The sequence below is a fragment of the Dermacentor andersoni genome, chromosome 6, assembly GCF_023375885.2.
Source record: "Dermacentor andersoni chromosome 6, qqDerAnde1_hic_scaffold, whole genome shotgun sequence".
Taxonomy (NCBI): domain Eukaryota; kingdom Metazoa; phylum Arthropoda; class Arachnida; order Ixodida; family Ixodidae; genus Dermacentor; species Dermacentor andersoni.
The window spans coordinates 7,609,993-7,624,878 of record NC_092819.1 but is presented as its reverse complement, the minus strand read 5'-3'; the positions used below and the strand labels follow the sequence as shown (position 1 = coordinate 7,624,878).

Below are 14,886 nucleotides of genomic sequence, written 5' to 3'. Positions count from 1 at the left end.
TTATCGCCCTTGGACTTCATACGGAACTTTACGGTGATGGCGACGGCTGAAATGAGCTTGGAGTGCCCATATAATTGCTCTCACAATATAAACTTTACGTAATGAAATCACACCGAGCGCTTCACGAAGGCTAGCAAATCATCAGGTTCCGCATTGCACGTAGCCTCCGAAGAGTTATGCAACCCAAAGGAAATCGGCCGCGAGCTTATCTCCAGCTCCCAATTCCGGTGAAGCACGGTGTGTTTTGGACGGTCCAAGGGCCGGACAAGAAAGTTCTGCGATGGCACTGCTCCGGAAACAAGGCACCATCTTTTCCAGCCTGGCACGAATAAACGTCGTGAATTCTAATACGTACAGTCCCGGGAAGTTCCACGCCAAACTAACCGAACATTTTAGCTGCAACGCCGTACACAAAATCTTCTTTGCAGAAGTGCTTGCTACGCACGTGATGATGAATGGTGGGCTGCTTCCCCATTCTCAGCTTTATCAACCATGCACCCTGCTGCTGCTTGGTTTTGGCGTACGCATGAAAACTCGCACTGGGCTCTGTCGAATACGTTTGGCACAGCGGCACCGAGCAGTAAACCATGCTGAAACAATAAACGAAATGACTGTCTTGGGAAGAAAGGCAACAAGCAGCGCTGGCGTGGCTGGCAAAGCAGAGTCACGTGATGTCGTTTACTACGTCACAGCTATAGCGGCGCCAGTCTCTCCTGTGGTGGCCCTCGAGGCCAATACATGCGAGGAGGGCAGGAGGGGGAAAAGGGTTATAAGAAGGCAAGGAAACTCTACTATACATGATAGCGGTTGCAGACAAAGTGGGTAAATTTAAGTTTAACGTATAGTGCAGTACGTTTCTGCTCTTTCTAAAAAATAAACACCTGGCCTGGGGAGGCAGTTGATCTATGTAAGCAAAGTCGTGAGCTTCAACATGAACACACCTTTGTCTTCATATCTTCATAGCCTTTTTGCCAGTTTCGTTACTTCGTTACCATGCTATTGTTTTCACTCTGTTATTGCGTCATTTTCAATTCATAATTGCCATTCCTTCTTGAAATGCTAGTGTAGCATATACAAGACACGGACAGTAGAAGGGCACTTGAAAAAGATGCGTCAGAGGCTTCGAAGATCCAGTTGCTGGAAGTTAATGCATTGTGTTTTCAGAAGTTAGCGCCATGTCTCTGCATTAAAGTGCCCTTCTACTTCCCTCATATCATAAGAAGCCAACAAACACTGACACCAAGGACAACATAGGGGAAATTACTTGTTTTTAGTAAATGAAATCAAGAAACACTAAATTATTGGAAATGAAAGTGGATGAAAAAACAACTTGCCATAGGTGGGGAATGTTCTACTGCTCTAAGAGAGCATCGCACAGGTAATGTGAATATGTGGGATCGTTCTCCACCTGCGGCAAGTTGTCTTTTCATCCACTTTCATTTACATTAATTTATCATTTCTTTATTTCATTAAGAGAGCTTCGCACATGTAATGCGAGGACATGGGATCATTCCCCACCTGCTGCAAGTTATTTCATTTATTAAAAACAAGTAATTTCCTCTATGTTGTCCTTGGTGTCAGTGTTTGTTGGCTTCTCTTGATATGATTAATAAAAATTGGGCCCCTCCGTTAACACCATTTCTTCTCGTCTTCCACTTCCCTCATCTTGAATGTGCTACACCAGATTCTAAGATGGCATACCAACAGGCTGCATTGCAACGCTAGTTGACGTCATTCCTTCATTGTCATGCTGTTATCACTGTTACTCTAGCATTATTAATCCATCGTCATTATGCCGTTGTAATCAGACAATCATCATAATCCCATCATTATGCAGTCAACATCATTCCGTCGCCAATTCAGCAGTATCATTGCATCATTGTCATGGTCATTCCAGAGTTGTTAACCCACTGTTGTCACACGGTCATCATCATTCCACTGTCATTGCTTTGTAGAATGCATGGAATCCACATGTGGGAGTACCACAAGTTTACATTGAGTGAGCCATTTCACTGTGAAAGTGTGCCCAACTTGGTCATGTGATTTGTAGTTGCAAATTGTCATTGTAGAGGCTGACTGTTCCTCACAAACAGCAATGAAAATTTCCATACATTTATGTTTGTTTTCCTGTACTGCAGTTTGTACGCTTGTTATACTGCTGCTCATTTCTTTTCAACTGACTGGTTTATCAGAATGCCCTTCTTTTGTACGAAAGGCATTAAAATAAATGCAGATCCAACACACATTTTAGAATCTGTGTGAATTAAGCAATGTTTTCATGAAGTCATTAATTAAACATTGTAACACTGGTCACCTTCTGCAACCCGTTGTGAAGCTTAGCATTACTTGCCCAGAAAATCAAGACGTGGAAACTTCCACCACATGGCCCACATATTTGCAGATTACCTGGCTCTGGGATTGGCCCACATTTCATCACATTTCCGGAATGAGTCATTTACTATTACACGATATTCAGGAGAGGCTCACTTTAGTCCATAAGAAGCTGACCGAGCAGCGATGCCAAAACTAGCAAAAGAAGATATAGCAAGCTTTGCTTAATTATAGTAACTACACACCTGAAGGAGGAGAAGCGAGGGAAAGACCAGGAGGTTAGCCTGTGCATAGACAACCTGGCTACCGCATGCTGGGGCGGCCAGGTGGTCTATGCAAAAAAAGAAAAGCTGTACAAGAGTGAAGTAGCACATGACACTTTTTAAAGTCTTTTACTTTCACTCGGTCCACTTGTCCTCAAGAAGTGCAACAACTTGGTCAACGTCTTCCCTGCTGAAAAAGGCCTCAACCAGTGTCCAAAGATTACCACTTTTGACAAAGGGCGATTGTCCAGTCTGTCCAATACGGTCGAGTTTTTTTTCTCGGTGCACTCAAGCGAGAGCATTGACAAAGATGATACGCAATGGTCTCACTTGAAGACACATATTTGTTGCACTGAAGATATTTAGGTACCATTTGTTATTTCGCTGCGTAATTTTTTAGAGACGAGTGCCGGCCACTGGCACATATATAGGTGTAGTACAGATTGGGTTACATATAAGCTGATTTTCTATACAAGTGCTGCCCTGTGTATGAGCTATTCAGAAAGACAGCAGCAAAAGCCATGGTCAGCAGTTTGGGAGGGTTCACCTAGAAAGTCTCACCTTAAGAAAAGTAACAGGATTGTACTAAGAACCGATTGCTACATCAAGCGCTGTGTTCAGTGCCTTCAATCAGCTTTGTAACAGTTCTGTAAGTGCATTGATGTGTATCGTGCAGCACTAATATGTTGTGCATATCCTCCTATAACTGCTTTATCAGTAACTTGAAGTTATAAAACGGTGCAGCACAAGATTACTCTTGAAATTGTAAAAATTTCATGCATTCATTCATGTGTATTAAGGGAAACGGGATATGCTTTCAATTAATGTGTCGTGCAGTATTGGCAAATCACTGGTTGATATAAAAGATTGGGTAAGAATTAAGCACTGCTAACTCTTACCATATATTTAGATAGTGATGATTGTGACATCCCTACAGCTGTGCACGTCACTGATGACCTTGTACACTCATATATCAGTGACATTTCTGTAGTTTGTATCTCTTTTGCGACTTTGTGCACGCTGCATTGTGATCGCGTACACTCAACACACCTCTAGTTTTCTTTTACATACCTCCAAAGTGGGTGAAGTATGCTTGTAATGGTATAAAGAAATGCGTGACTGATGGTGGGATAGAAGCTCTGGAAGCTAATGTTTTAAACATTAGGCCACGATCGCACACATGCTTCTCTTGTGCCAAAGTTGCTGCTTGAAACATTTGGTATGTGCGTCACGTGCCAGTTTCTTGTATTCTTCCCTGGTGACAGCTACCACTTTGAGATGCTATGTTTGACTTCACTGCTTTCAAAATCTTTATCAGACAGGTACCTACAAAGCGTGTGAGGACCACCTATAACACTATTGCATTGTGCGCAAGGCTTTCATGGGGGAGCCAAAACGTAAAAAATGCTCTTAAATCCTTTGGTTGGTGTCCTGGCCCCCTTCCTTTTTATTACATTGCTGTATGCCACAGTGAAATGCAGTCAAGTTTCAGGCACAGTTCCCAGTACTGATTTCTTACTTCTGTAGGTAGATCACCATGCAGAGTGTTTCCTAGAGGACAGTCACGTTGCACAACTTTGCAGCATACAGCAACAAGCATCTGTAGTACTAGTTTAGTGCAGCACGCTTATACTCCATGGTAAATAGCAGAAGTAAAACACATCACACTTAATTTTTCAGCTGAACACAAAGTGTGTTGTCAAACAACTTGCCTTTTTGTTTCATCTGCCAAGCTAGTCTTCCTCAGCACTGCTTAGTACATGATGGCTTTGTCTTCTTCTCCGAGTTGTAATATTTCGTTTTCACGTTCCGAATCTTAAGAAATTGGCCTACTAGAAGCATATCCGGCATATTTTGATTGAGCCATGAGCAGCTGTATGTACGGCAAAGAGTTGGTTGCTGTCAATACAAAGATGGGTGGTAAATTCATGAGAGGTGAATACATGAGTGATGAATTCTGCGTTACAAACATTCTTTTCAAGTTGTTCAAGATCTCCTAAGTTTGGTGCTCCGTAACAGTGTGTTGTCCTTCCATGGTAAAAAATTTATCATAGAAGCAAAACCAAGCATGTAAGTAGTAAGAAGGAACGGCCAAACCAAGCCTATTTTGGACAAGATGGGTGTCAGCAGCCAAATTATCTTTGTAATATTCACCCTTACGTATTCTCATACTAAACTTGTTTTTGGAGCACATGGAAAAAAAAATGTCGGACATTCAAACAAAAGTGTAGTGACAACAGCAAAAGGCATACTGCAGGGCATGAGATGTGACAAAACGAGAGAAGGGGAACCAATTTTGTTAATCATGACCATATAATTACAACAGACAATGAAGCCAAGGGAGGCATCAGGGAAATTAGCTGTGGTTGAAATTGCAATGTAGAAAGTAATGAAAGGGAAATGGAAGTGGACGAAAATATAACATGTCGGCAGTGGGAGCCAAACCCGCAACTTCTGTATTACACATGCTTTGCACTACGAATTGTGCTATGATGATGGCTATCAAACTGTCCGCTATCTTGGGTATTTATGTTTAACAGATCTAGCCCTTGGTGTGTTAGCCAGCGCCACTCAGAGCCATACTGGGCAGATGTGAAACATCCTTTTTTTCCTGATCGCGTCATGTAACACGTGATCTTAGGAGAGCAGGCACGTGGCTAATAAACCTTCGCATGCTGTCTAATGACGTCAAGGCTGCCAGATTCGAGATCCTCGCTATGCCTCCTCGCTAACACTCCTATGGCTAGATCTAGTAAACAAATACCCAAGTTAGCAGAGGGTTAGATAGCCGCCACTGTAGAACAATTGGTTATGCACAGCACGCGTAATGCGGAGGTTGTGTTCAGCTCCCACCGGCAACACGTCATGTTTTCATCCACTTTCATTTCCCCCCCTCTATTATTTTCTACATGTTAATTTCAACCACAGGTAATTTCCCCGATACTTTCCTTGGCTTCATTGTCCGTTGTCTTTATGTGGTCATGATTAACAAAATCAAGCCCCTCAGTTCCCCTTCTTCTCTTGTTTATTTATGGCAAAGGTCTCCAATCTGGCAGCCTTGATGTCATTAGGTAGCATGCAAGGGTTTATTTGCCATGCACCTACTCTTCTAAGATCACGTGTTACGTGACGCCATCGGGCAAAAAAGGATGTTCCACATCCGTCCCGCTTTGCTCAGAGTGGCCCTGGCTAAAACACTCCTAAGGCTAGACCTAGTAAACATAAATACCCGAGTTAGTGGACAGTTTGTTAGCCATCATTGTAGCACAATTGATAGTGCAATGTACGAGTAATGCAGAGATTTTGGGTTTGGCTTCCACTGGCAACACATTACTTTTTCATCCACTTTCATTTCCCTTTCTTTATTATTTTCAATGTTTCAATTTCAATTACAGCTTATTCCCCGATGCCTTCTTTGAGATGTGACAAAGTTATTTGGTGCCTTTGATGACACTCTTTGTTCACTCTGCATACTGAGACATCTCAAGATACACTTGTACAATTTTGTGCTCCTAGCTCATATTTATTACAGAATTGAAAATTGCCATGAACGCATTCGAACAAGGTAATCCACAATTCTTCCTTTTCTTTTTTTTCAGCACTGCTTCCCATCGTGCACTTTATGTTCAGTAGAAGTGTATTTTGCAACTAACTACTGCTCGGCTTAAATAAGTTCATCCTGCAGGTAATTTTCATGCTTGGTGCACTGCCTCCTTTTCACAAATTTCTGTGCCAGTATGCTGATTGCAGCACAATCGAGTTGGGCTAAACCTGTGTTTTGTATTGTAATGGTCCATCAAAATTCATGGTAGTGGACACAAAAATAGCATGAAGAACACAGAAGGCATGACACTACTGCTGTACATAATGGCAAACGCAAAGACAGAAAGACACATTAAACAAGGCTTGACAAGAATGTTGTGCTTTCAAATGTGCAACACGGGGTATCAGCTCGCTGAAAGGCTTATATTACATGAAATGGCGTACCACCAGCTTGTCGAAACAACTTCCATTTTGGTTGTTTCGTATAGTCTTCTGACAAATCTTACCTAATCTAAATTTCAACAATTTAGGTAATTGACTGCACATCAGGTAAGGAGTCAGGAATGCAGTTGACAAACACCAATAAAAAAAAATTTCTTTAGCTGAACTTCCAAGTGAAATGTGCAAGAAATTGTGCCTACAAGAACATGATGTAAGCAAAACAATCTAATAAATATGTTAATTTCATACACCATAAATGACATAAGCAACTTCCTTTGGCTTTTTCAAAATTAATTTGTCAGTGAAATTCACAAGGAAATTTTAAATGAAGCTCATGGGACAACAGTAAGAATATTCAAGTAAGCAATGCTGCTGCTACTGAGCAATCTGTCATTGCAACAACTGCAATCCTAGCTAACCGGAGTGATAATGTACATTCGTTCCATCAAAACTGAGTGTTCCCACACAAAAAAGCACCGCTAGGTGAATCTCGTAACTACACACAGCTCCAAAATATTTGGTAACAGCTTCATGCAAGCTTGTAAAATTCTCTGAGTGAGTAGGACTAGCTTCAAGCCGTTTCTTAATGAACTCGGACAGCACGGACTCCATCTTACTGTACACATAGTCAGGTGAGGAATCGGAGCCATCGTCAATCATGCATGCATCATTTGCTCCCTCAACATTCTCATCAACTGTGCTTGTCTGTTCTTGGGACTGTTTCTTAAACTCAGCTAAACTATTGGTGTTTTCAAGTGAAGTCGATGGTGCCGAAATCTCTGCTGCATTGGCACACAGCTGTACAGAGGAGGAGTTTCTCTGAGCTTCTGCACTGTCACCTACAAACTTTGTTGCTGAATCATCAGAGTTGTTCAGTGCCAAACACACAAAAGAGCTGGATCTTTTCATAGTTACCGACTTTCTGCTGTCATTCTTCAACTTGAGAACGCAGTTTTCTCCAAATGGCACCTCTTGAGGAAGCAACTCCATGCTGTGTGATGCTGGTATCAAAACAAGCGAGTGGGACCTCACTAGAGTACCAGACGTAGCCACACATTCCTTCAGTTCACTTCGGCTCCCTGGTTTAGGCCATCTGTGCTGTAGTTGCAGTGGCTCTGATGGGGTCAAGCTGCCCAAGGCAGGAGCTGGCACGTTTACTATCAGGGCTTGAAGATTTGGCGTGTTATGTTCTGGTTGAATGGCACTTGCCAAGACGGGAGCCTCTTTTTCTTTCCTAGAATGCTTTGTGGAGGCTTTTTCTGGCACAGAAACAGCAGATTTTGAACTTGAATATTTGGATTTTCCTGATCCTTTGTTCTTGTTTGCTCCAAAAACAGGTTTTCCACAGACAGACTTGATCATGTCAATGAGTTTTGTACAATCTAGAGCACCATTGGCGAGCAATTCCTGTCCTGAATCAAGAATGGTGTGAAGCCTGTGTCGTACAGTAGACCCACAATAGGTCCTCACAGCCTTAGGGGCTTGCTCTGCACAGATACTCAAGAGATCAGGTGTCAGGTTTGGGGCATACTTTAGCAGCTGGGCAGCATAGTAGGCTGACAGGAGTTCTGGGGATCTTTTCGTTTCAACCTCCTCCCTGCCACACTTCAGTGAAACACAGTTGACTGTAGATAGATCGAACTTGTCAGGGTGCAAATGAAACAAATCAATGAGGTCAATGCCAGGAAAAACTCGGTTCATATAGACTGAACACTCCTGAGGAACGGACTGTGTGCTGCAGAGGATGTAGTTGAAGCATATTGGGTTTGATGACATGGCACCTATGTCCTTTAACATTTCCATGAAGTGAACAGCAAGTAAGAGTTCCTCAGCACTACTCCACGCGTCATTCCACTTCTCATACTTCTTGCGAAGCCACACTTTTTCACGGGGCTGCCATTTGAATATATTGGGGTAAGAGTTCAAGACATCATTCAGCTTTGTTCTTGATCGATCACTAAAGTACTGCCTGAGGTCAGGAAGCCAAGTCTCCGTTCCCTCGTGCTGAAGCTGCTCCATGCTGAGCCCACTTGAAAAGGTGAAAGCATTGCTTTTGTGCAAGCATTTCCTGAGGTGTGCAGCAATGCAGTTTGAAGCGGCAACAGGCCGCCTCAAGGACACAAAGCCTCGATCAGGTGATGTCATAAGAAAGTGGGTAACATTGAGAGTAAAAAATATGTTGAGGCTGTTGCCATACGTCTTATGAAAGAAGAGTCTTGCATCATGATTCATATATTGAATATACTTGGACAGAATGTGCGCTGAACATGGCTGCTCTTGTGTGGCTCCTATCTTCTGGAGAAGGTCCAGAAAGAACTGGACGATATCCAGGTTGTTTGGATTCACCAGAATGCTCACTGCATCAAAATTAGGTTGCAGACACACCTTGTTGTTGCTGGTGAAGACAAAGAAGTCTTTGTGGCCCCTTAAGAAACGTACCAGTGCACCCTTGTACTTGGAATTCATGTAGTTGACCAGTGTGACTGGTGCATACTTCTCATATTTCTTGATTGTGTCATTTTGTGATACTATGAGGGCTCCACCAGCCTTCTTTACCTGAAGAGCAAAGAACTCGACCAGGCACCGTTCAAGAGCCATTTCAGCAGATGTCCAATAATCAGCATTCAGCTTGCCTGCAAAATAAAATGTGAAGGAGAACATCACGAATACAATAGTTTCTTACCTGCGCAGTGAGTGATACTATATGTAAATTAAGTTGAATGCATTTTATGTACTTTTTTTAAATACATCTTTTGGTGCGCCATTTTTGTCTCAAGTTACCTATTTATTTATGCTGTGCCCACAGTTCCAAGAAGGCATGCATTACAGTGGAAGGGGGGTGGAGGGTGGGGCTGCAATTTGCAAATACATTATAATAATGCAATTTACGGTACGATTAGTGATGTCCTGAGTTCTGCACTAATCAAACGAATTTTCATCACAGTTCTTTTCCAGGTTTCCACTCTGTATGCAAAGTATCTTGGTTATGTTTTGAACTATATATATATACATATATATAATGCGATGTATCGATCCCTATCAGCGTGCTGTCGATGCTCGAGACAACCACTGCATTCTGAAGCCCCCAACCCCCCCCCCCCCCAAAAAAAAAGAAGGAAAAAAAAAAAAAGAAAGGATCGAGCTCCCTCGGCTCGGCGGCGTCATTTGTCTGTCACGGCGAGCCGGTGCCAGTTGTCTGTCATTGTGCTTGTTGTGAATTCTCATAACAAGCACAATGAATTAACTTAAATTGTCGGGATACAATTCTCACCTTGACGAAACGTGCCGATCGAACGTTGTCTTGTAGCAGCCTGCACAGTAATATGTCCAAAGTGTACTAGAATAGTCCAAAGTATCAATCAAAGTGTAAAGTTCTCGAATCTATGTTGGCTATGTTCGAAGAAACCACACCAAGCACGCATCCATGTTCGAAACGAACGGTGTCATGCAAAATGAACTGCGGCGCCACTTACGTACGTATACGTGTAAATTCACCGCACACGGATTTCGTATCGAACACTCGGCGTTTGTGCACTATGCGAGGCAATTCATGCCAATCCCATTGCTATTTCATAAGAGATAAACAATTCACTCAAGATAACTAAATAACAAATTACTTTAGGATAAAACAAGATTTATTATTTCGTTTTCGTTCTGCCATCTGCACTCGCAGTTTGAATTTGCCACTGTGTTCCCGCACAGCTATGTGCCGTCAACTTGCGTAATGAAGTTTCTCCGTTTCATATCTCATTGCGTGTGTGTTTCTTCTAAGTGCAATGGCATATAGGATATGTTGTAACCACACAATCGTGATAAACATTTCACCATACTAAACTTCAAGCTACTAAACAAACCATTGCGGCACGACGAAACAGTTGCGAGACGAACTTGGTAAACAAATTTAGCGCCCACCGTTGCGCGACTGCGAGCTTTTCCGGTCATTGAGCCGTAGTAACAGGCATATCAGCCAGCGTATCAGCTCAAACAGCAACAAAGTTCATCCTTTCTTGGAGGTGGGAGGGGGCATATTGCACCACAAGCACCACAAGTCGGCGAGGCCACTCAGAGACAGCAAGAGCAACAGCTTCCACGTCATGTTGAGCAGACGACGCCCATCGGCCCATCGGCCGGCTGTAGTTGCTATGGGAACGGGGAGCACGTGATTTTCACTCTCCTAGCGCTCCCAGCCCTCCCAGTGCTTTCGTCGAGAGGAGCGGCGGCACCGGCGCGGCACAGCACAGTTCCGGCGGTACACTTGATCAAACCGATCAAACGCCAGGCGGTGTAGGCGGAATACGCTCGCTGGAGTGCCGTGTCGTCGTCTGCTGGGCGGCAAGGAAAGTTGCTACGTGAGCCCTCGCTCTTCTTCCCGGTACCTTCAACCGCGGATAGTGTTCGTTTAGCGGAAAAGACGACAGGATGGCTGAACACCGTGCCACCAAATCCGGCCTCGCGGCCGAAGCTCACAGCAAGGTAAGCTTGTCCATGTTTTGATAGTAGCTCGCTGACGTATATGTTCCCAGCTCGTCGCGGTTAGCGAACTGGAGACACCATTGTGCAGCATCAAGGCACGGCAGCTGGTCGCACTGCGCGTGCACCTAGCTACTCATTCTATAACGCCAGGATCCACTTCAGTGGGAGATGCCTGGCGGAATTTTGTTCAAGTCATTCGCAATATCCCGCTAAGTTTGCGTTATGCCCCATTCGTGTCGGATAGAAGCGAGGCGGCTCTCCCGCGCTCCGGTCCGGAACCAAGCGAAGCTAACTCCAGGCTAGCTGTGTTGCTAAAGGAGAAAATCAACTGACATGTAGCGGCAGCCGCGTTCTCACTGGCGAGTAGTGCAAATAAGCACCTGGCCATTCGCATATGTTGGGTCGCCTTATCAGTGTCGCTCTTGTTGACGCGGAGCGCGCCCGATTGGCCGAAACCGCCGGTGAGTTGAAACAAAGATAAATGTTAACGAGGAAAAAAAAAAACTGCAGGCAACCAGAGTAACAGCACAAGCGTGCTAATTATAAAACTGGCCATAGTAAAGTAAAACGTTCGACCTTTTCAAGAATAGAAGGCATTGATTTCGACCATCTGGAATCTTGAGATAAGCTCAGAAAGTGAACACGGCAGTCTTGTTGTCATGGGGGAAGTCGTAAACGGCCATAGCTGGAGTAAGCCCAAGACGGAATGGAACCGTTTGCACTGGTGGCAGAAAAAGGAGTCATATGAACTCGGGTCTATTGCAGAGACCGCATAAATAGAGCGGCACTGGACCAGGTCTGTGCAAATAATCAAAATGTACGGCAGCGCAGTTTTGTATCATCATCATCAGCAGCCTATTTTGTGTACACTGCAGGACGAGGGCCTCTCCATGCGACCCCCGTCCTGCGCCAACCGATTCCAACTAGCACCCGCAAATTTCCTGATTTCGTCGCACCACATAGTCTTCTGCCGTCTTCTACTGCGCTTCCCTTTTCTTGGTACCCATTCTGTCACCCTAATGGTCCAACGGTTGTCTAAGCTCCGCATTACATGACCTGCCCAGCGCCATTTTTTTCCTCTTAAATGTCTATTAGAATATCGTCTATACCCGTTTGCTCTCTGATCCAAACCGCTCTTTTAAGAAATTTAATATTGCCCGTGGGACGCCAGTGATTATCCCCCTATCCACCAAACCGCCAGAAAAAGCGATGGTAAAATTCAGATGATTACACTGACGATTTTGCAGTGTCTGCAGACCGGGTACGTAACAGGGCCGTCGAGGAATGTTCGCGCGATCCAGTTGCCATTTCATTTGGAGGGAGACTAAAGTGGGGTGATCAACCTAGTTCTGTTAGTAAAGCACGATTCTACAAGAGTTCACTGCCGCCGTAAGTGGAGACTTGGCGAGCCAGAAAGAAATGCCGTGTGGCGACGCCTCTTTGAAGTTCCCGTAGTACACAGCGCCCTTTGGCGTCAGGTGGTACTTTTGCAACCTCTGCTCGGTTGTTAATGGAGGATGGCATCGCGCTCTGTATGTGAAGAAAACTTCGCCTGTGTGTGTGTGTAACAGGCGAAATACAAACAGCAAGACATTACAGAAATGCACACATTAAAGTATTAAGACATCCGTTACATCGCAATGAACTTGGGCGGGACATTCAAGAACGTTGGCGTTACTTTTCTTTTTTCTTTGCAGCCAGTAAACTCCTTTCCGCTACACTGAATTCTTAAAACAAATCTTGTAATTCAGTGGCGACAACGAAGTGCCACGCCCACTCTTGATGCGCAGTATATTTTTGTTCGCACCTTGGGAGCCGCACTCGGCACGTACGTACCACGTATGCTGCGCTTGGATGGCCGGTGCGTTCGTGCCGCTGTGCGGCGGCGAATTCCGCCTCCCAGGTGGTCCAGCCCGCGTTCCGACAGCGGCAGAAGACAATTCTCCTCGTGCATATCCTTGCATTTGGTGCACGGTGAATAAACACGGGCGGTCGAAATTATCTTAGCCTGTAGCACCAAATAGGAGCACTGCTTCAGTTCAGACCCAAGAAACTATTCTGTAAAAACTCCCCCATGCAAGCGATCCTGCGCGCGACAAGCGATGGAGACGGCGGTCGCGTTCGCTCGTCGCCTACAAGCCGCACCCCATGCGAGCGATGACGTCGAGCGACGTCGCCCCAGTGTTGCCGGTATGAGGGCGGCAATATAGGCGCCGAAACTAGCGTGACGCGGGCTCTATTAAATTAAGTTGACGTGTTTTACTGTAAAAAAGCAGCATAAAATATTTCTGAAGGTCTGGCAGTAGGTTCTTAAGGCTAAACCCGAATGCGATTTTGTGCGCGACAGCTTCGAGCGACGGATCGGGCCGTCGCTTGAACAGACGGCTCGGCCTTGTCGCGCGATCGCGCCGTGGTTGTTTAGTGGCTATGGTGTTGGACTGCTAAACACGAGGTCGTGGGATCGAATCCTGCCACGGCGGCCGCATTTCGATGGGGGCAAAGTGCAAAAACGCCCGTTCACGTAGATTTAGACACACGTTAAATAACCCCAGGTGGTCCAAAATATTCCCGAGTCCCCCACTACGGCGTTCCCCATAATGATGGCACCCCCATGACTTAGTGACCTTGATCTGGGCGAGTCGGTTCATCAGTGGACGAGCGCGAGAAGTTTACACAGACGACAGGACGGGCGGTGAACTTCCAACTAGCGTTTATTTCGATTGTCCGGGCTATTTTATACGCACTGCGAACCAGGCACATAATATAATACAAAATATTGCACGGCCAGTCGTTACACGCGTCCAGATAGCTAGAAAAGAATTCTTTTTCATGCAGCGCCAAAAAAGGACAGCTGGCACACTTATCACCTGCTTTCCTTATATAATACCCTTCAACTATTTCACTTTGTATTGGTTTTCCCGTTGCTGAAAAATTGTGGTAGCAAACACGGGTATATACATACATGCACACTTTTTGCAGTTTTCAGCCAAGTGGCTTCCGTATGCTTTTCGAACGACATTATTGTGCTGTCTTGCCCTGTCGTTGAAGCATTGACCGGTCTGCCCTACAAAGTGCCTCTACAACCTACATGGTGGTCTTGTGGTTAGTCTCGCATTGCTCGCTTTTCCGGTTCTTTTGAAGATTGAAGTGGAGAAATTGAAATTAATATAGGCCCTTTCAGAAATACTTGAGCGCAAGAAGTTCTTGAATGCGTTCAGCAGAAGCGCAGTTATTGGCCATGAAGGACCCCCTTCGCGGTGCTTCCGCGCGCAGGTGTTGGACGCCACTACCTGCGTTGTCTGCACCCGCAACGCGCCAGGGCGATTCAGCTGAGCCTCGGTGCCAGCGGACTCGTCACCGGGTGCATGCAACTGTATGGTGCGCAGCGTTTGCTTTGTGCACGACAGGGCTTGAGTGCTCCTGTCGGGCCGTTGTGCCGGTCCGCACCGTGTGCGTGACACTGCAACGTCAAGAAATATGTAAGCAAGTTTACTTAACTCTTCGAACATAGTGTTACATTGGCACTTATGTTTTAATTGGTGCAACCACCTGTATTTTCCTAGTGCCTTTTCTACTGCTGCTGTCAGTCCATTGATCGTGCAATGGGATCTGCGAGCTCGTCGTGCCGACAAATCTATTATCCGCCGCACCTTTTTTCGTTGAAACAAACGCAAACAGAATGATTATGATACCCGCGACAAACACATGGTTGTGTAAATAATATCTGATTGAGAATTTTAAACGCATTTCAACCATTATACAGCACTGGTCCGTGCTGACTAAACTATTTAACGTAATTGTGTAATCAAAGTGAGAAATAGGTATGAGCGGTAAC

General features: G+C 44.9%; 2 protein-coding genes across 3 annotated transcripts in view; one reads left to right on the top strand and one right to left on the bottom strand.

The window, feature by feature from the left end:
• Nucleotides 1-6,096: 6,096 nt before the first annotated feature.
• On the bottom strand, nt 6,097-13,236 carry LOC126521625 (uncharacterized). 2 transcript variants are annotated; one of them, XM_055065789.1, is made up of 2 exons: nt 12,888-13,236; nt 6,097-9,211 (listed from the first exon to the last, which is right to left on the bottom strand). In XM_055065789.1, the coding sequence occupies exons 1-2, from the start codon at nt 13,003-13,005 to the stop codon at nt 6,993-6,995; spliced, it is 2,337 nt and encodes a 778-aa protein (XP_054921764.1). In that variant the 5' UTR covers nt 13,006-13,236; the 3' UTR covers nt 6,097-6,992. The 2 variants fall into 2 exon arrangements, with proteins under 2 accessions (XP_054921764.1, XP_050026275.1); XM_050170318.3 differs by lacking the exon at nt 12,888-13,236 and adding an exon at nt 9,850-10,114.
• Chd64 (transgelin calponin-3) overlaps nt 10,775-14,886 on the top strand; it is an 81,546-nt gene continuing 77,434 nt past the window's right edge. Inside the window, exon 1 of the mRNA XM_050170373.3 lies at nt 10,775-11,051. Within this exon, the coding sequence (XP_050026330.1) occupies nt 10,998-11,051 (54 nt within the window). The 5' untranslated portion in view covers nt 10,775-10,997. The remainder of the gene's footprint in view (nt 11,052-14,886) is intronic.